The sequence below is a fragment of the Pipra filicauda genome, unplaced genomic scaffold (assembly GCF_003945595.2).
Source record: "Pipra filicauda isolate LSUMZ 115617 unplaced genomic scaffold, ASM394559v2 scaffold34_size3990699_pilon, whole genome shotgun sequence".
Lineage (NCBI taxonomy): Eukaryota > Metazoa > Chordata > Aves > Passeriformes > Pipridae > Pipra > Pipra filicauda.
Genome location: NW_024104476.1, coordinates 3,308,067 through 3,329,105, shown reverse-complemented (window position 1 = coordinate 3,329,105; position 21,039 = coordinate 3,308,067). Strand labels below are relative to the sequence as shown.

Genomic DNA, 21,039 nt, shown 5'->3' with positions numbered 1-21,039 from the left:
TGGACATTAAATGAGCAGCTGTAGCTAACTTGCATCCAAGAGTTTTCTGAAAGCTCCTGAGAAACTGTCTGCAGCATCAGCAACACTTTTCCCAAGTCTTGAAAGGCAGTGAAATGTCAGGCCAGGCAAATGTACCAGCATTCAAAATGAGCAAATGGATTGACTGGAATAATTATGAGAACTATCAATGCCACTGTGGCAGTTTGAGCCACATTAGAAATCCAAAATTCAAATTCCAGGCTCCCCCACCCCTTCCCACAATTTATCCTAACACCAGAGAGAAATTTTCAGGCCAGAGGCTTCTACAGGGGAAGGGGAAGGGGAAGTATATACATTTATTTACACAAATAAATTATACTGTACAAACTAAAAGCAACTATATATATATATTTACATTTCTGTCAGTCCTTTTAGCCCCTCCCTTTAACTTTAGTCCAGGAAGAGCCTTTCAAGGCTGATATGTAACCAGTCTCTCTCTCTCTCTCGTGGGAGTGTTCCGGGCTCGAACACTCCCCCCTCACCAAGCTCCAGCTGTTTGTGGCAGTTTTTCTCCTCACGAAGTCCAAGAAGATAACTTTGAGTCTTTGTTCCTTGGTCTGCTGTGTAATCTCTCCCTCTTGGTCTCATACCTTGGTTCGTAGGCTGCTGCAGTGTAGCTTATCAAGGTACGCATCCTGGAATCTTCATTCCTCCAAGTCAGTTTTCGGCTGCCCCCAGTCAGCTTCGGCAGGCAACTCCCAAGCTCTTGGCCCGTCTCCAATTTCGCCTGGGATTCTTCTCCCGAGCACCGCGCCTACCTCCTCCGGCCCGTCTCAGCTTCAATTCTGAGCCTCTCCTCCATTTACAGTGGAGGGAAAGAAAAAGCCCCCCTCTACAGCTTCACTGCAGAAAAGGAGGGGGGAGAGGGCTTGGCTGCAAAGCCTGCCTCTCTCCTCTGACCTCAGGTGCTGTGAATTTCTTCCTTCACAGCACACACTCCAAATGGTACCTCCAACTCCGGCCCAGGCAGAGTTAGGGGGGCTGCAGGGCTCCCCTCTTCCCCCTGGAGGGGGAGAGAGGGAGCCCAACCACCCCCTGGTCTTCTCCACCTACACGCAGCAGACACCAACAGCAGAACTGCCAACCACTTCCAGTGCTGTGTATATATGATTTTGAGCAGAAGCGAACAACATGGATGGTGACTGGCTCTCCAGGGAACACTGCCCCGGCACCCAATCACCTCTGAGCCCCCCAGCCTCTCAGAGGGGGGCCAATTTCAAACCATGACAGCCACAGTGATGCCAGGGCAAGCCAAAAGGCCACAGCAATGCCAGGGAAAGCAACTGGGCTGTCAATTAATCTTTTCCTATTCTTTGCTTATAAAAACTATCATTCAGCAAAGGTTAGAAAGACACATAATATCTAACTAACAATATTTCTGGGAGAATTACTTATCTGTTTTATATAGATGATAGTATTCACCAAGGGGACAGATTTCTGCAAGATCCGTTCTTAGTACCAAGCATGATTTTGCTTACAAGACTTACAGAATGAAACAAAAAACCCAAAACCATAGGACTTGATTGTCTAGCTAACTAAAAACAAATTTCTGGTAACCATAAATGGCCATCTTCTTTAATTGCATGGGTTTTGACCCTATATGTCATATTGATGGGATTTTTGACCCTATATGTTCTTTTCTCCATTAGAAGTAATTTCCTTACAGATCTGGCTGAGAGAAAATAGATAGATACACAAGAACAATAGCTCAGTTTGTGCCTACACAAATAAAGAGCTCAGCCATCATGTAGTATCCATAACACTATGCAGTAATAAGTGATGGCCACAGGAATAGTCCTATGGGACTGAATGCCCCTTTAGGAGATCTGTCACCCTAAAGGACAAAACAAGAATAATACCAAATGCTTGGGGATGCCAGCAGATAATAAACAGAAGTACAATGCTGAGGACAATAGGACTGATATTTTTGTGAGAGGTTGGTCTACTGCTGGAAACAATTTTTCAAGGCTTATGTGACTTCACCGAAAGATAAAAAAGACTAATTTTTTTTTAAATCTGTATCTCTGAAACATGTTCAGCTGCTCAGAAACCTGTCCACCCTATATACCATGCTTTCCATGGTGGTTTACCATGCTTTCCATTTGCCGGGTAGTTTTCACAGCTGTTAGGTCACAGATTACATTTGCCATGAAATATCTACTTTTATACCTTTAAAAGCAACATAAGCTAAATTCTTTGGCCACTGAGTAGAGGACAAAGCATTCTTGTTGCAGAAACTCAGTATCCTATCAAATAACATAAGCGCCTCAGCTGCTGTACAAGCAAGTGACGTTACCACAGATAAGTCTGTAATTTTCCAACGTGCACTGAAGCCCTTCGAGATGTTCAGCAACTTCAAGCAACATCTACAGAAGCAGGGAGAGACTGCCCTGAACTTGCTTTGCCCTCACTGCAAGCACCTGAAATAACAGCAGTGCAAAAAGCAAGCCAGCATGGCCACAGTGCATCCAGGCACCAGCCTGAGGGGGCTTGGCCACTTCAGAGTTTGGGTCTGTCTGCACCCAAACATTTGAGTGCAGGAGCGTGGGAAAGAGCGCTAGGGGGAGAATAGGAAGAAAGAGGTGTGTAGAAATGGGCCTGAAAGAGAATGCTTTCATCTGGATGTCCTCACCCAAAGACGGAGAATACGGCAGACAAACTTTATTATGGAAAAGGAAGAAGCGTGAAAAAAAATCTGTGTAGGTGGAAAAACAAGAGCAAAAAGCCAGGTAAACATATCATGAGTGGCTGAGAAACTAAATAAAAAACTAAAAAACGCTTGGACCAAAACACATGTTATCTTGAATCTATGGCTAAATTCTTATCAGAAATAAACAATGGGCACCTGCACTTAAAAACTTAGCTTATTTTTGGTAGCAAATTTGGGGTATAACATACAGTAGTGCAGTTAAGGATCAAGACATAAACCTAGCCGAGGAAACAAGCTTGAAAGCACGTTCTGCCAGAATGTGTAAGCATCCAGTACTGAAATGCTTTCACGCAAATGAAATGAGTTTCCCTGGTGTTTGCCTTCCTGAAAACATCTTTCTTATTTTTCCTTTCATTAGTTAAGTAGGATATTGATATTTTCAGACTGAAACCACTAGTTTTGAAATAGCTTTAACATTAAAAGTTCAATTAAAACAACCAAAAAACTTGAAAACACTCTTTTGATAGACCAAAACAATTCTGCCTCTTTTCTTCTCTCAATTACCCTTTTGAAGCCTGTGAAATTCAAGGTTTTGCTTCAACAGACCACTTGTGCGTAAAGCTGTATCTGTTAAAAAAATCCAAACTTACATAACTGGAAAAAAAAATAACATAGGGATCAAGGCATAGAAACACTTCAAGTCGGGTTCTGCTTTGCCTAATTCTGCAACAGAGTCAAGTCTCTAAACCATTTTGTGTAATTGCATATTGGTCTTTTCTGTATTTTTGTCCCCATTGCTAGGGCTCTCATGTCTTGATTGATGAACCACCCCATCTTTTGCCTTGATACTCAATATTGCTCTGCTAAATTCAATTTTGCATCCTACTATTCAAAATATTTTCCTGGTCAAAACCATAGGCTCTTTCCCGGCCCCTCCATTGCCTCTTGCTTCTTCCCCAGAGATCAAACACAAATACCTTGGTTTCATTGCAAATATTTCAGAATTTAACCCTTTAGGTCCCTCTCCCTTGCTGTCCTGTGGGCACTGGAACAGCTCGGGAGATGGGGAAGAGTGAAAACCTTAACAGAGAAGGAACATCTCCTCAAAGGACACTGTTCAATTCCTAAGACTTACCAGAGAAAAAGGATGTCCATAAAAAGGTGTTGGTTAGATTAGGAACCAAGGTTTTGAAATAGTACCCAAATACTTCACAGATACCCTGTCTTCCCAGTGACACATTGTTTCGTCTACCTGTCACCTTTGGTAAGGCTGTGGAAGCTGAGCTCCCTGGGACTCCTTTTTTTTCCAGCCATGTCATAGGGCACAGAGTACATCCTCAGCTCTGAGTTGGCCCTGTAAAGTCTGGCACCTTGGGAACTAAAAAAAGTCCTAAATGTCTTTTAATAGACAGAATGCATGACCATGGGGGTAGATAAATACTGCAAAACAAATACAAACATTTTTAAAAGGTCTCTGATTAAGGTGTCCATAAAAGATGTACATTTGCTGTTGCTTCCTTGCAAAATAACGCCAAAGGACCAAGTGCTACAATACCTTTAGAACTACTTTAGACTTGGGAATTTACAGCAAATCAACCAAAAAAACCCAAAACCCAGACCCTCTCACTGACCAAAAGACAGAGTTCTGTCATCTAAGATCAGCATGAGTATTTGAACTCTAAACTGATAAAGCAGACATTGTTAAGATTATGTCTCCATAAAGGACTGCACTACAGTTTGAAATTTTATTTTTTTTTTAATACAAACTTTTTTTTTTTAAATCTAATTAATTAAAATTCTGATTTCTCTCAAAAAAAGCCAAGAAGGTGAAGTCCCAGAAACATCATGCAAAGCATTTGCTTACAGTCTGGCTTCAGGAGCTAGGAGTGTTCCTTGATCCCACACTTTCAAAACCCAGTTCATCGCTGGCAAGCTGAGACTGGTTAGTTGGAACAAATATTTTCAAGGTGAGCTCTATTACAACCGGGCTGAACTAACTTCAGGGGTCTTTGAACTTTTAACAGCTATAAACATCATTATTAAATTAGAGAGCAGATAAAGAAAGCCTACTTTCAGATGGTCCATTTCCCATTCAAAGACTTCAAATGCTCTAAACTAAGAGGGTGATTCTCTTTCCACTTCACACTAACAGCTATTCTTTGTGCCATTTCCTCCCACACTGAGCTTTCAAGACCATAAACTGTAAAAGAAATTTGGCAATACTGAAAAGCATGTTGTTGAAGGCTTCTTGAATCACTTTTCTGTTGGGTAAGGAGTATTTTTTTGTTAGGGATACAAGCTGCATTAAAACCACACGACTGATGGAAAACAACTTTATGAAATTTGGATATGAGCACATAATTTGTCTCCCACATACTCCAGTTCCTTGGCTTATTCACTTTATTGCCAAGCTAAGTATCTAGTAAGTCAAAGAAACTCCTGGCAAGCAATTTCAGAACACACATGTTGAACAATTTTCAAGTCACAGCTCACAGGCAAGCATCATGTCTGCACTGGGTTCTCCTACAGGGCTGTCAACAACTTCTGGTGGCATGGGATAAGAAGGTGGCACTAGGATAATTCACGCAAAGTGCTATTAAATGAAAGAAAATTAGGACAGAATATACGAAGAGGGTACAACGGGAAGAAAGAAAGGTCACTGGCAGCAGAGCACAGAAGCCCTCAAATTAGCCCACCATAAGCCCACTGGCTCATTTGTGTTGCAGGGAGAGAGTGCTGCAACCAGCTTCTGGATCTGGGATGCTATGGAAGAAAGTGTTTCAGAGACAACCAAAAACAAAGTGCAGGATTTAAGCAGGGCATCAGCTTGTCCAGCAACCGATTCAGTGAGGAAACAGCCCTAATCATGCACCCACAGCACTCTCTTGGGAGGGGAACACAAAACAACTACATGCCTGCAGCGAGGGAAGCCTTCTGAACCTCCAGGACAAGCACATTCACAACCCTGAAGCAGGCCCAATGATGTGTTTGGTGCAGAACCTTAATTTTTAAGAACTAAGACATGCAGCCATTGTTCCGTCTGCTTAGAAACAGACTTACATTCTTGTAGTTGGTAGAGGGTGAGAGAGAGGACTTACACTACTCAGGTGGCTTAGTGGTGGCTTGTACCAAATATCTGGTACAACAGGTCCACTGTGTGTGAGCGATACCAGGCTAGGTGAGCATTTCACTTAAGAAAGTTATATTAAGACTCCGAAAGAAACTTGAGTTTTAAAATCTGGTTTTAGCTGCAGCTCCTTTCACGCTTTTGAAGATCTTTAATTAAAAAGACAACTAGAGATTAACAATATTTGCTGTTGTTAGAGGCCAATGACTCAACACACACTGAAGAAAAGCCCTTGTAAAGGCTCTGCAGCACTGTGCTTTGCAGTAGTCTGTCATACAGCACTGAGAATACAGAATTAAAATTATAACACTTGAAGAGTTATTTTCTAATTTTCTGCTTCTGCTAGCAAACAAGCTGCCAGAGACGAACTCAACGTTAGACTGAACTGATTTGTTCTATAAAAAGCTCCCTAGTAAGCCTCTTGTGACACTACCTGTGCAGCAAACCTGCAATGGGTGCGCTCCAGCGGATTTTTGCACAATAGGAGAGGAAGGCCTTGACACTTCCTGTTGTGAAACATACTCAGCGGGTGACAGGAAGAGGGTGAGCATGGTAAATCATCATGTCTGAGTTTGGAAGTGGATGGGTGGAGAAAATCAACTGCCTCTTCTGAGGAAGTGCCCCTACACACAAAGAATTGTGGAAGGAGCCCCTTTTCCTTCCAGAGGCAGCAGTGAGTTGATCTCTTACTTACGTGCATTTTCATTTCGTTAGCTACGGTTGTTGACATCATGACACAGCAGATGATAGTCACCAGGATGAAGTAAAGTGCGTACATGAAGCGGGTGCTGGTTGACTGTTTTATCTTTGGGCAGCATTTGCAGCACAAGGAACAAGCAGCAGTACCACAGCAGCAGGCCAACTGGAAAGTAAGACAAAAAAAACACAAGTCAAAAAACCACCAAAGAACTCCAGCTTCAGGTTTCTGTTGCAAAAGTTAGAAAAGGAGGCTGGGAGACTTCTTGTAAAATGCCAGAATTTCTCAAGTTCTCTCCTTCCAGCTGAGCAGCATTTAACTGGAAGCAGACAGTCTTGTTTATGAAAAGTCACTACTTTTAAGCACATCAGTGTCTAGCTTTCTCACATTTGCTAAGGATGAGAGACAGAATTCCTTGTATACACTTCAGTTCTTTTCTACTCACAACTGAGAGTCCACCAAGACAAAAACTACAAAGCATACCAAAAAGCATGTATTCAACGAGGAAAAAGGTATGAACAAATCCTGAAAGGAATTTAGCTTGATGCTCATTACTTTCTTGCTGTCAACAGTATCATTAACTTTCAAAGAAGCTGGACTCACCTTCCCTGCCTTCTACTTTTAAAAAAGTGATATATAAAAATATAAATGTAAGCCTTATTTTTATACATTAGGCAGCACTGTCCTTGGCCAGGCCCTTCCTTGCAATAGGCAGCAGCTTCATATGGTTTCTGTGCTTAACCCACCAGCCATGACCACAGGAGGGTTTTTAGACACCAACAGGCAGCCATGAGCAGGGAACCTCACTGCTGCCAACCCAGAGTAACCTCACCCTGCTGTACTCCCAATTTCAAGGGACTCCCTGTGGCTAGGTATGGTGCCTGGGGCTCGAGCACACCAAGGCTGCTTTTTCCCAGCGTTTCCTGAGCCTCTGGAGGGGGCATGGGAACATTCAGAGGACCTTCTGCTTTCAGGAAGCAGTTGTACAAGGTGGATTCTTGCCAAGGGACTCAAAATGCACAAGTGCCACCTTTGCGTCATCCAGGCAAACTTCACTGGCTTGTATGTGCCATCAGGTTCCAAACCACCACATGCTATTTTCCCCCCAGGACACTTTCTCTTCCAGCAACGACTCATCTGATAAGGAGGAGGGGGTTTCATGTGTGTGTTTGCAGACACACATATCTGATATAACTCCACAAACAGACTGACTGATCCAAGAGCCCCAAATTGTTTTGATGAAGTGTCTTTAAAAGACTGATTCCCAGTTTTTCATTTCCTTGCCATGACTACCTCTGCAACACTCCATCTCGGGCTTCCTGCCTTCAGCCCCACAAAAAGGGGGTGGCAGACAGGTCCTTCCCTTGTTCAGCAATGTCTTCAGCTGGCAGAAGACATAAAATGGTGGGAGTCCAACCCTGCTCCCACACTGCTCTTCTCTCACTTCACTGCCGGATAACATGCCAGAGAAGGGGCCTCAAAGCACACAGCTGCTAAAACTGCTGCTGCTGCGAAACAGAAATCCTCCCCAAAACACAAAGCTCCAGCTGTGGGGAATAAACAGCATGGGCTCATGTTGGCACCAAAGCCAGAAATTAAAAATACTATGTGCAAAAGTACACAGTGCAAGTATGCTTTCAAAATAGAAGGCAGTGGTGGGCTAAACATCAATTTTATTTTTTACAGGTATTGAAATTGTTACCTTTTACAGCATCAACACAAGCCTGGGAAATAAGGAAGCTACGTCAAATTACCAATTCAACAAGCAAATGAAATAATAACAATTAAAAACAAATGCATACTAGAAAAGTATAATCCACCCACTTCAGATTTAAGGGGGGGGGGAAGGTTAAGACTAAAGGTCCTTTCAACTTGAAAGGATTTGATATCGGTCATATCCAAAGTCTCCACAATGAACTTCAACTGCTGGTCTTACCATAACATCAAAAACTACAGAATAGAAGTAAATGCTGCTTTGGCATTTGTAAAGGGAACAACATTTTCCTACTCCAGGTGCTAGAGAGCTGTGTCAGTAATATCTCATCTACATCCAGCAACATGTCTGCTATTCTACTTCTGGGTCCCTGGAGCTGCTACTTAGAACAACAAATGCTTAAATAGAATATATAGCTCATTTATGTACTGTTCCACATCACTTAGACTTTAATGATAGTTTCTAATACTGAGCACATACCCTATAAGTTGCAAATTTTGGTCAAAAATACCAGTGTGTTCATCTTTTTCCAGATGCACCTCTTTAAACAGTCTAAGTAGCCATGGAAACCATAGTAAGTTGGTTACATTATTCAGCCACAGTCCCAAATTTGGTGGTTTGGGTTTTTGGTGAGGCTTTTTTTTTCTTTTTCTTTTTTAAACTCTGGTTGTAACTAAATACATTCTAGACTAGGCCAAGATGAATTAGGTGTTATCCAAAAATAAATGAGAACAGTCTCTGTCCCAAAGAGTAAAATGCTGGCCACATCCTACTGACCAAAGAGGTTTCAAAGATGTTATCTTTGGGTGACAGACTTCAAAGCCCCCATATACAAAGAGTTCTCTATTAAAAAGTTGCAGTCAATGTACAGCTAAGCTACACAGATCCTCTGATGCTTTACTGCAGGTATGGCCCATCACCTCTGCCTTTTGACTACAGCAATGGTCTTGCCCAGGGGCTCAAAATCCACTTCAGCACTTGAAGCACTTTAAGACAGTAACAAATTCTCATGTTAAAAAAAACAGTCTGTGAAAAAAAAGCAAGTAATGTCAAATTTTTTACAGATTTAGCTTATCATTAAATAAAAACTCCTCCAATGAATGTGTTCTGCAGAAGCAAGATGCTGTGCAGTTTTTAGGACAGAGACAACCCAAAAAACAATCAAAGGTCTGTAACCACTGCCAGCTGGCAGGCCTTGAAAATCCACATCCATACAGCTCCTTTGAAGTCCTCTGATCCTCCCAAGACCAGGGTCTTCAAAAGCCCAGTGCAATGGCATCTGAAAGCCAGGCTTCTCTGGCAGGAGTTTGTCATGCTGCAGCAGGTTCTGGCTTCAAGTCCGTCTAGTCCAAAGGCTCCCACAAGTCAGGCAACAAGCACAAGCCACCCCAGTTGCCCCTCTATCTTTACATCTCCTCACCAGGTGAACATCACAGTCTGACAATAATTACAAACACTACACAAATATTTATGCTTTCCACAAATTCTTACCACCAGCCAGCCCCCTCACACTAACCTCCCACGACTCCAGGTCTCCACACCATAGACCAGCCACCTGCTTTGTTCAGTGCTACACTTTTGGAGCTCAAGGAAGGTATGGTGCCAGCTTGCCTGAGAACCCAAAACTTGAAATCCTAGTATACTTGAAAACAGACTGCTCCAGGATTTGAACTGCCTGGATGATGGCTGACTTGACTGGTTTCACAACAGCAGCTGTGGAAAGCTGTGTGGGGAATTTTTCTGTTAAAAAATATTCAAAGCACAGTTTCACAGACATTTCTTCTGGTAGCCAGGCTGGCTTAACAGCCCCTACCTCCCGTCTCATCTGCCAGCCACTCACTCATTCCTACCGCACACCAACACCTCACTAGACCTGACAGTCCTATCTTGTGGTGGGGGTGACTAAATAAAGCAATCTACTGGCTAAAAAAAAAAAAAAAGGGTAAGGAAAATGAAAAAAATACATATCAATCCTTTTCAGCTGCTGATACAACAGCAGCAATGGTTCTACTATTTCCTGTGAGGGCACAGTGCACGGGCAGGGGAAAAGTACGGGTGAATGTTTTGCAGCTGTCTTGAACGCTTTCACCCCTCTCTGAACAGAAGTTTCAGTGGCATTTTCCTATTGCCTCATTCGATTGGAGTGCAGTGGGTTCATGCCAATGCAGAGGAACTATAACTTTTACATCCACACAGAGAGGAGCAGAAGTAAGCAGACATGTAACAGCCCTAGTTCGTGCAAACCACTCTTCCAAGTACAGGCAGGCCTGGACATATTGCACACTCCCATCGTCCAACAGCCTGGGAAGAACCTGTGGTTAACAAGAGTTAGACAGTTTAACAAAACAGGGTCAAAGCAGGCTTACCAACTTGCACACAAACTGTTGGTTCCCTACAATGAATACTGCACCAATATACCCTTAACATCTGCCACACACTCAAGTCTTTTCTGCAAGCTGTAATCCAATCTGATAAATCAGCGGAACAAGGTATGAAAGTAGTGTTAAGCACATGTAACTGTTCAGATACAAGAGTGAGAAGTAAGTGAACATGCCCTGCCTGTTGCTTTTGTAGAGATAGTGACATTTTAAGAAGGTATTTTCCACATATGTTTCCAAAAAGATCTCAAAGGTCTTAAAAAATACTTTGCTTAATCATTAAAACAAAGTGAAGAGTTTCAGGATCATAGCCCAAAATAGCCTATGGTATTTTTAAATTATACAAACCATTACTTATCACAATAAAGCACTTCCTTTCAGGAGATTTCAGTAGAAATGGTAAAAATCAAAGGGATAAGAGCACAAGGACGAAAAAACCTTCACACTTTAATAAAATGAAGCAGCTTTTTATTTCTTCCCTCCTAACTGACAGCCTGGCCAGAGCATGAAGAAGACTGCATGCCTTCCAGCCTGTCCACAGAGCATAGGAATGTGCCTAGCTGAAGCTTCTTTTCATGGGGGCAGTTTAGTTTTTCATGCAGTGCTTGACTACTTGACTACCAGCATTATCTGGGCCATAAGATTTGCAGATAATGCAGTCACCGAGCTGTTAACAGTGTTTATCAAAAACACCCAAACATCTACTCTCACAGCTACCCGAAGCATCCAAGCAGGCTGGACAGGCAAAGCAGCCGGCCCTGCATGAATGATATCCTGAACAGGCTACACACTTGTCATTGCTTGGGCTTCTGCTTTCAGGAAAGACTGTCTAGAATTTTGTTAGTGCACTGGTTCATGAAAACAAGAGATGTCTGATGCCAGGTGTCCCAAGTGGTAGGAGATGGTCTAAGACTATTATTGAAAACCCACTGCTGTTATGCATATGCATTTTCCATAGGCTTCTTCAACCAGTCACATGATTACACAGTGGTTTGTCCCTCAGAAGTAACTAAATTCACCAAAGAGGCCTTATTTTGTCTGACTTAACTGGCTTTTCACTGCTTCTTATTTAATATTCAGACAAACCATGTGACCTAAGCCAAGAGATTTTGTGACCAACATACCAGTGAATCAACTGATGACCTATTTTAAAAAGCATGTCTCACACTGCAAATTGTGCAAAATTAAAACAGACTTCAGAGGAAAGTCATGCTGGCCCAAATGTTGCCAGAACAATGTTTTTGAGTGAGGGTTTCCTGTCTTGAGGTGAGTTTCCAAAGCAAAGGGCTTGTGCCTTGCACTACAGGGTAGAACTATCATAAGCACCAAGCAGCTCAAAACCTAGGCAATAAAGCAGCATCTAGGACAGGTAGAGGAGGGCTAAAGAGCTAAAATGTGGCTGAGCCACTGCCAGGCACCGGCAGAGCTGAAGTTAAGCTGTAACTGAGAACGATTAGCTTCTGTCTCTGTGCTCAAACATTACTAAGTGGTGACTCAGCTCAGCATTGGAAAATAATATCACTGCAAAATGTCTACACTCAAGTCTGCCTAACTGCTCTTCTCCTGATAATTTTGGAAAAATCAAGACAATTGTTTGGTCTGACCTGAGCCACACAGTGTATCACATCACCCAGCTCCTTAGTAGTATAGCTATTTTCCATTAGCATAGACCATCTGGATTTGACAGCAGTATGAGGCAGACTGTCTGTCCCTCTGGTTACTCACATCTGCCACTGAAAACAGAAAAAAACCCCACCTTCTTATTTGTCTGCTACAAGTTCTCCAAGCACTGGTTCTTGATGAGGCTTTTTTCATTGGCTTCAATTACCTCGTCTTTTCTCTCTGCTAATCAACACAAAAATCCAAAACATTTACCCTCTCTCTCATTTGAAGGCTTTAGGACTTCTCCCAGCACCTAAGTTGCTGAAGGTTTTCTTTCTGCATCCCTTCAAATTTGCCCAGTCCCTCCTAAAAAATCGTGTCAGCTCGACTGCAAAGTCCAGCAAGGAACCTCACTCCACCCCCCCAGCATGCAGGTACGCTCCACGCTGTGGGAGCTGCCTGCCCTCCACCCACACCTTGTGCAGACAACCAGCTAGATGGCTGTACTTACAGAGGTATATTTTATTTACACTGGGGTCATGCCGTCTGGGTTACATCACCTTCAACAGCAGCCTCTGCTCCACCAGCCCTTCCATCACGCCTGTGTGCTTTTGGGAGCAATTTTAAATGCACTCTCAGGCCACTGATACAAACAGACCTGAACATGAAGATTCTTTGCGTTGATCCCTTGACATTCTTCACTGAGAGCACACTCCACTGAGTGACAGGTTCAGCTGTCTTATCCTATAATTTCATATTTCAGTTTTCTCATCGGCAGGTAGTTTAAACTAATGTTGCAGTCACTTCTCTCACTTTCACAGCAGAGGAGCTACTAACAGAGGAACCGGAACATGAAAGACATAGCAGCAATGGCAAAGTCTGACATTTGGGGCAATCACTTCATACCAAGGGCAGATTTTCTCCAGGTTAGCTCTGACGTTCAAGACCAGGACTCTAGAGGAAGAATAGCACACATAGATACAATGTGGTGCATCACCAGGTACAGAGAACAAAACGCAGGGCAGTAACTGCCTAAGTCCATGTACCACTGCAGTGAAAAAGCAGCTAAATGAAATTTTCATGTGCATTGACTCAAAAGCGTATAGCTGGAACAGCTGCTTCACTTCTGAACGGACAGCTCTGAGCTGTTCCAAAAACATGTTGTGTCTTTAAAAGATAGTTTCAGTGCTGAGTCCAAGAAGACTTTAGGGCAGGGAGTTAAAAAAAAAAAAGACATTAACACTTCGTAAAAAGTGACAAAAGCCAATACATTGGTACAAAACATTCACTATTTCTCACTGCATTAAGAACAGTTCCTGTCAAAACTCAGTACCAGAGCTTACATGTCCTTGCATTTTGGATTAGTCCTACTGGGCAGAAGGAAGAGAAAAACTCTACATTTTCAGACTGTTAACATCAATATGTTTAAACACTTCAGCACACACCGTCTCTAACTGCTGGAAGATTCAATCGCTAAATGATGATGACATTGCTGGTATGTAAGACTCCCTTCAAAACAGGCATAGACCTGCCTTCCCCACAACATGCCATCACAGACACACATTACAGTGTACCCCACAGCTCTGGCTGGCTCAGTCCCTCACTGCCTCATGCTGTAGCATATGCTGATGCTGAAGCCTATCTCTTGGGTGACCTGAACAAAGCAGCAGGTTAAATTCAGTCAGTAGAATGGTTGATCACTGCCTAAAAATCTAGGCAGCTAAGCATTTAACATTACAAAACATATCAGGGCCTGCACACTTAAGAAAGAAATGGAAGCACCATTGAGAAAGAAGTGGAAGCACCATTGACTTCGGTCCTTGAGAAGAACACTGGAAGTGACCTAAGGTCCAAGCATATTCACATGGCTAAGCTGAGAACACCATCCAGCATCAGCACATGTTTGGGATCACAGCAGTCACTAACTCCAGATGAGACCTTCAGCTTACACTGTAGTCATAGCTCAGGCTTTCATTCAGTTACTTCCCTGAAATAAGTATGTCTTGCACCCACAACTGTGAGTGCATCCATTGTAATGAAAGTCTCAATTATGGGAAAAACATATCCTGGAATACCTACACTTGCAAAAATTAAAATAAAAGCAGCAGTTGTATTTAGGTCCTTCTGCAGAAAATAAGCTGGAATGAGAAAGACTATCTTCTACCTCTTATACAGTGACAGGGAAAGGTTTCCAACTGTTTTGCCAGTGGACGAATGTCGGCACAAGAAACAGAGACCCAACGTTAAAAAACAAGTGCATAAATTTACTATAGTGGAAAATAGCAAAGAATTACAAAAGGATAAGCTTAGCAATGCACCTAATCATTACTACAAGGAGTGTCTACAGTGATTAAGAAAAATACATCACCAGTTACCCTAATACATCACCATCATCATCCAGACCCGAACATCAGCTGGGAACACCCAATCACAGCGAAGGGCTGGAGAACCACTCCCGGTAACTGGGAAATCATATGTAGTGTGTCCACTCGTAGGTGAGGGCTCCATCTTTGCTGTGAAAGGGTCCCGCTTTTAAATTGTTAAACAAACAAGCTTACATCACTTATTTAGTGAGGTAAATATCTGGCTCTCTTTTCTCCTTCAGTTTCACCTAAAGCCTGGCCAGGGCTCAGAGGAAAATCAAGGGAGTCAATTTGGACCAACTACTGTTGAATGAGGCCAACCGTCTACATCCACAGCCTTGACTAGTTTCTAAATACAGAACGATGGATACATTTATATCTTAAATTTGGACCACCTACTGTCAAACAAAGCCAGCTGTCTACTTCCATGGCCTTGACCAGTCTCTAAATACAGAAAGACAGATACATTCATATCTCATTAATGAACAGATACAAATCTTCACTAATAAGCGGATACCAATATATCTTACTAACAAGCATACATGTTTACACAGGTGTAGTCTTATCATAGTATGTATTTTACTAATGATTATACAGAATTTTGGCTAATAAGCAGATACGTGGCTAAATAATAACATTAGGTTGGAAGGTCTTGCTTTATGGTGAACTTGCCACTGGCTGCCACAAGAGAGGAGCCCCGAAGTGGAGATACAAGGACTCTCTGAAACAACATCTCAGCCTTGGCCATATTGATCACCATAACTGGTCTACTCTGGTCTCCAATCGAGAGGCCTGGAGACACACCATCTATAACGCTGCTGATGCCTTTGAGAAAGCACGCAGGGTCACTCCTGAGGAGAAAAGACAACGCAGAAAGAATCGTGTCCTGCAGAATATACAACCTAAGGGGTCTTTCTGCTGTGCCTTTTGCAACCGGACATGTCTATCTCGTATTGGCCTTTTTAGCCACCAACTCGCTTGCAACAAAGGTGGGTAGAGCCCTTCCCAAATCTTCATTTGTGAAGCCCAGCCATGATGATGAGGAGGTTGGAAGGTTCATCTAGAGGTCGACTCTGGCTCAGGGCCTGTTTTCAGGCCTTAGCACTTCACCAACCTAGTGATGCAGTGGCAAATGATACAACAGTTACAGAACCTCACTGTCTTTTGGTCACTTTTCCCTCCCTTTCTGATCACTTTTGAATCCAGCAGCAAATTTTATCCAGCTATGGCAGGCCAATTGGGCCTCAAAGATATGTTCTTATAGTTTCCTTGAAAAGAAGCAAAAGTTTTAGCAGAGAAAAATGATCTCTCAACCCTTAGGAAGAAAAAGGCTTAAACATGAGTTCAGTATTTATCAGAAAGGGAATCAACACGAGGTACCAACCTCAGTGGACAAAGTTGCAGAAAAACAGGTTTTGCTAATTCAGTTATTCAGGAAACCATTCGTTTAAAGCAGAAACTCCATGTTTCTGCGAACAGGGAAAATAGATCTTCCCCAGTCTGCTTTTCCTAACTGCATTTAAGTGGAGTACACTACAGTATTCTACATCTGACCTCAGACAGCTAGTTTCATCTTCTGTCATGATTAATAATAGCAGTGGCAGGGTGTGGAAATACCCACAGATAAATATTCAGGTTAAACACATTAAACAAACCCCTCTCACCCAGGAAGACCATTTGCAGAAGAGATGTGTTTTGGGGAGCACCATGTGAAGGAAAGCCAGGAACACCACCATCATCATCCCACAGCACTGCAGCACATCACACTACGCATACTCCCCACAATGCTCCAGCAACCTCAGAGGACACACAGACCTGGATGAGGGTGACAGAACCATCCTTTTCACCATATAATAAAAAAAGGAGACCATGGGGACAGTACTGCAAGCTCCCTTCTCAACATGAAGATGCAAACAGGCAGTGCCAGAGAGGCAGGCAGCCCAGAGGGCACAGGGGCCTCCCTCCCTTGTCCCAAAAGCTATGGGCCCCAGAAGTCATGAGGTCAGTCTTATAAATATAGATGTGCCTTTTTTTCCCTCCCTCTTTAAAAAAAAAAATCATAATTAGAGGTCTGGGTACAAAATTAAAATCTGATACTCTAACTTGTGGCACATCTCACTGTATTTACTACATGATATGATTTCTAAGTGCAGAAGAGTATTAAGGACATCAGTCAAGATTTAACAGATCTACAAAAATAGCTTCATGAGCTTTAATAGCTACCAGTTCTAATTGAAAAATCCATCTTCTTGAACAACCCAGCTACAACACACTGTCCCCCCAAAATGAATGTTAACGATCTCAATTACATTTATTTAACTCTGGAAAAAACATATTCATTGTAATAAAGATTTTCTGCAACAGCTGCTTTCTTTAACCATGATCTCAACTTCATTCTCCTGAGAATAACTACTGAAGAAAAGCCAAATGTAAAATCCTGTTTCCTGTCAATTGAAGCAGATGTTTTTATGTAATCAAAGCATTGTGGAGGCCCAAGCCAAACTGTATTCTCACTGCATTCTCAAAATAGGTCTACCAATGAAACAGTAGCAAAAGAAACATTAAGTAAGCTTATTAGAGCTCAGAAACCTAAAAATCACAACTGTCTTCAAAACAAGATTGTACATCGCCCAATAAAAAACAACGGCAGAAATTAAAGTTTATAAATGGCCAAGTTCCTTCAAAGAAAGTTCCCAGGGTCTATTTGGCAATGATATTTTAAATTTGGCAAGATTATTTTAAATAATTTTTGACTGCAAAATCAGCATAACCAAAGTACACCGAAGTCTGGCAGCTTGCTGCTATATCCTTTAACAGGATATCAACAGGAATCTGGGCTGCAAAACCTGAATGCATTTATTCTGACAGGCACCTTCAACTAGATAGTTACCACAGTTTGACCCAAAACTAAAAGTACTAACCACTCACTGTCTTCTCTTCATCAGGAAAATTTGCTGGTATACGAATGGAGCAAAAACACATAGCCAAGTCATGTTAACTCACAACAAAACTCTGATATCAGCTACAGACATCCACCTACGATAACTATACTTAAACAGCTCAGAAAGACAATGCCAAAGTTCTCAGGCAGTTCTAGGAAAGCAGATTCACAGAAAGAGAGAGGCATACACAAGGTGTATAAAGGGCAAAAATACTTCTCACAAAAGATCCTCACACTACAGGATATCAAACCCATTAAACTAGTATATTTTAGAAAAAAAGCAGGGACCCAACATCAGTGTTGTTTTTCAGAACTTGTATAAAGTTCTATCTTTTCTCAAGCAATTCTCCTCTGTTTCTAGAGACAGAGTTAACGTCATCTTTAGGGGAACACTGAAGGAGAGGCCAAATTCCTTCTTGATTTTCCAGCTTCATTAACAGTACCCACAAAACACTTGAGAGAGCTTGGTTGAGACAGAAAGAAGAACTTCTATTCCTTTTGGTTTTCTTGTGTATTAATCATGTAAAACAAACATCCCCTTATCAAGGTTGGAATAAATCAAGTAACAAAAGCAAAGACCATTTTTCATTTTTAAAATGTAATACTGCATGCTATTGAAACATAGTTTATGCCGTTTATCACCTTAGCCTATAAAAAGGTTCTCTACACTATGTTTGCTGGTGAAACTCCAGTAATATGCCATATTTACCATAGGTAAGTCTACATCAATAGTAAATGTTTTTTTTTTTTTAGAATACATCTTCCCAGGGATTTTTGGCACTGACTGCATCCACTTCAGGGCTTTTGCCTTGTCTGCAACAACATTAAGGAGTTCAGTTTATTTACTGGCTCCAAAGTGACACATCAGTGCCAATAAAACACATTACTACCAGAGATTACTGTGTGGGGTAGGGACAGAGGCTTTAAGAATGTCACAGAGTTCGGTCACAGTAAAGCTATGCCATTCCCCACTGAGCATGACAACAGTTTCATCCTCTTGGTATTAAATTACTTCTCCAGGAGCTACATCAAAAAAAGCAATGAAAACGCAACAGCCGTGAACCACTGCAGTAACATTACCTACTAATAGCACTTCACTGAGCTGCTCCACAACTTGTTTCACATGCTGCCAAAATGGATGTGAAACAGCAGGCAGGGAGGCCCCTGCTTCAAGAGGAATATTAGCAAGTAAAGTTACTACTCTGCCCCACAACCACCCAGTGCTGTTTGGAGAGGCATGGGGCAGGTCCCAGAGAACATGCAATTGAAAACAAGCTAAGTACTCCTACCATCCCACTGAAGATTGAAAGAACCATAGACAGACAACCAAATCTAGCTTGGGATTTCAACCTTCAGGAAAGATTTAAGATTTTTTTTTCCAGGTGGTTCATACAGAACCAAGAGAATGATCAGATGCTGAGGGTGGGCAGGGTGAGCAAAGCAATAGCAATATCAATAGAATTAGGTGTTTAAATACGTAAAACAACAGGAATAAGTTCACTGGTTAGTCTGTTGCAGACAGGAAAAGTGATAATGAGTTTCTATTGAAGAAAAGGAAATTTGGGAAAATGAAGCACAAATAAAGTACCTGGAGAAGATGTTTAACATCACACCAGAGAGACACTGTTAGAAACAGGAGTCCTTCCCTTGGGTGCAACCAAGGATGAGATGTGGAAAGGGCCTCACAATCACCCATCTCCTCCAAGCCATGGTCCTTTGTCCATGGAACTAATTTAAGTAGGAAAACAGGTGCACTGTGGTAACATATGGAGCACTGAACCCCCACCCCACGGATGCTGACCAGTGTAGGTCCTGCCCTGCCCTCCATCACCACTTGCTGTCATCTCTCACTTCCTCTGCCAGCACCTGAACATGCTGAATCTTTTCACAAGCCAAATTTAAAGGAGTTTGTGAAAGGGTTTGAGGACTGCCAGGAAGCCTGGGGCTAGGAGAGAACTTAAGACCATTCCAATCCTTATGGGGTTTCATCTCCCCACCACGTGGAACCAGTGACAATTACCCAACCGACTCTCGTAGGTCTAAGCGATCTGTCGCCCCTTTAGAAATTCCTCCTTGCCGCGCAGGGCTTTGGGAATGTCCCTTTCCATGTCGGCGCCTCCACCCGCATGCCGCTGCCCTGGTGCGGACGCCGGCGAGCCCAGTGGCTCCCGGCTGCCCGCCCACACCTCGGGGGGACGTGCTGCGTCCAGCTTCTCTTCCGAAATACGAGGCGAATTCACCCAGGGAAACAGATGAAACGCCACTTGGAGCACTTGGCGAGCCTGGACGGGCACCCGCGCTCGCAGCCAGGGCTGCTGTTCCCCTCCCGCGCCAATGGCCCCCGGCAGCCCTGCTCGCAGGGTGGCTGCGGGGACCGCCGAGAGCCGCGGCCCGGGGGCAGCGCAGGGACGGACCCCCAGCCCTTCCCCGCCCCGACTCTCTGGGTGAGCGGCCAGCCCTCGGGCCCCGCCGGGCACTGACCCGGGTCCTCGGGCCGCGCCAGGGTCGCGGAACCCGCGGGCGGGCCCGCAGCGCTGTTCCCCGCGGGATGCCTGCCCTCGCTGAGCCCCCCGCCCCGCACACCTGCCGGGCTCCCCGCGCCCCCAGCCCCTACCTGGCCGGCGCAGCAGCGGGCGGACATGCTGGCGGTGCGGGGTGACCCAGCTCCCTCGCTGCTCCCGCATGCGGAAGGGGCACGGCTGGGATGTCCTGTCCTGGGCTGGGCAGCCGAGCGCGGGGAGCCGCAGGCGGGGCGGCACCGCCTCTGCCCGGCCCGGCACCGCCTCTGCCCGGCCCGGCTCCGCCGCGCGGCTTCCGCTGTCGTCAGCCCGTGTGTGAGCTCCGCTGCCCCGCTCCCCGGGCCGGCAGGGGTGGTGGCAGCGGCGACATGTGAGGTGGGTACCTGCACGGCCACCCTCGGCAGGCTGCCCGGCTCCCAACGACACTGCCGGGATCACCTGCCTGCTCATATAACACCTGGTTCTGGGTAGCTGGAATTTAATAAATTCAGTGAACGAGGCATTTGAATATGAGGATCTTAAAAGACCAAGCATCAAATTGAAGTTTAACGCCGTGGTGCACTAACCCCGGATTCGAACTGCTGTGCTGCATCCCACTGCCCGCGCCTGCGTGGAAAAGCCATGTTTCCTCAGTGGACAGCTGGAAGGCCGTGCTTTCTTAACAGGAGCCGAGACCTTTCCCAATGCTTCAGAAACACCTTTTCCAGCATCAGTCGCCTCTAACCATGTGCAGTACTAAGCAAGAGCTTAGGATTTCCCAACGTCCAATGTGACAACAGGAATTTACAAAGCTAAATTCCGATGGGAATTACTATTGCAAAGCCACCGATGAAGCAAGGAAGGTCTCCGTGGAAAGACTCCCTCACCTTGTCCACTTTGTGTCCTCTGTGTGTCTAATGCATTCTAAAAGATAACTATTTTAAACTTTGTTTCTAGTCTTAACTGCCCCTACTTAAGGAATTCAGTGCAAGTAAAAGCTATTAACCTGCATATGAGTACATATATATAG

General features: G+C 43.7%; 1 protein-coding gene across 1 annotated transcript in view; it reads right to left on the bottom strand.

Moving 5' to 3' along the window:
• The window catches only part of SERINC5 (serine incorporator 5), a 39,111-nt gene extending 18,677 nt beyond the window's left edge, over nucleotides 1-20,434 (bottom strand). Inside the window, exons 1-2 of the mRNA XM_027717213.2 lie at nucleotides 20,126-20,434; nucleotides 6,511-6,678 (exon numbers count right to left, since the gene is read on the bottom strand). Coding sequence (XP_027573014.1) covers nucleotides 6,511-6,678; nucleotides 20,126-20,152 — 195 coding nt within the window. The 5' untranslated portion in view covers nucleotides 20,153-20,434. The remainder of the gene's footprint in view (nucleotides 1-6,510; nucleotides 6,679-20,125) is intronic.
• Between the last annotated feature and the right edge of the window lie 605 nt (nucleotides 20,435-21,039).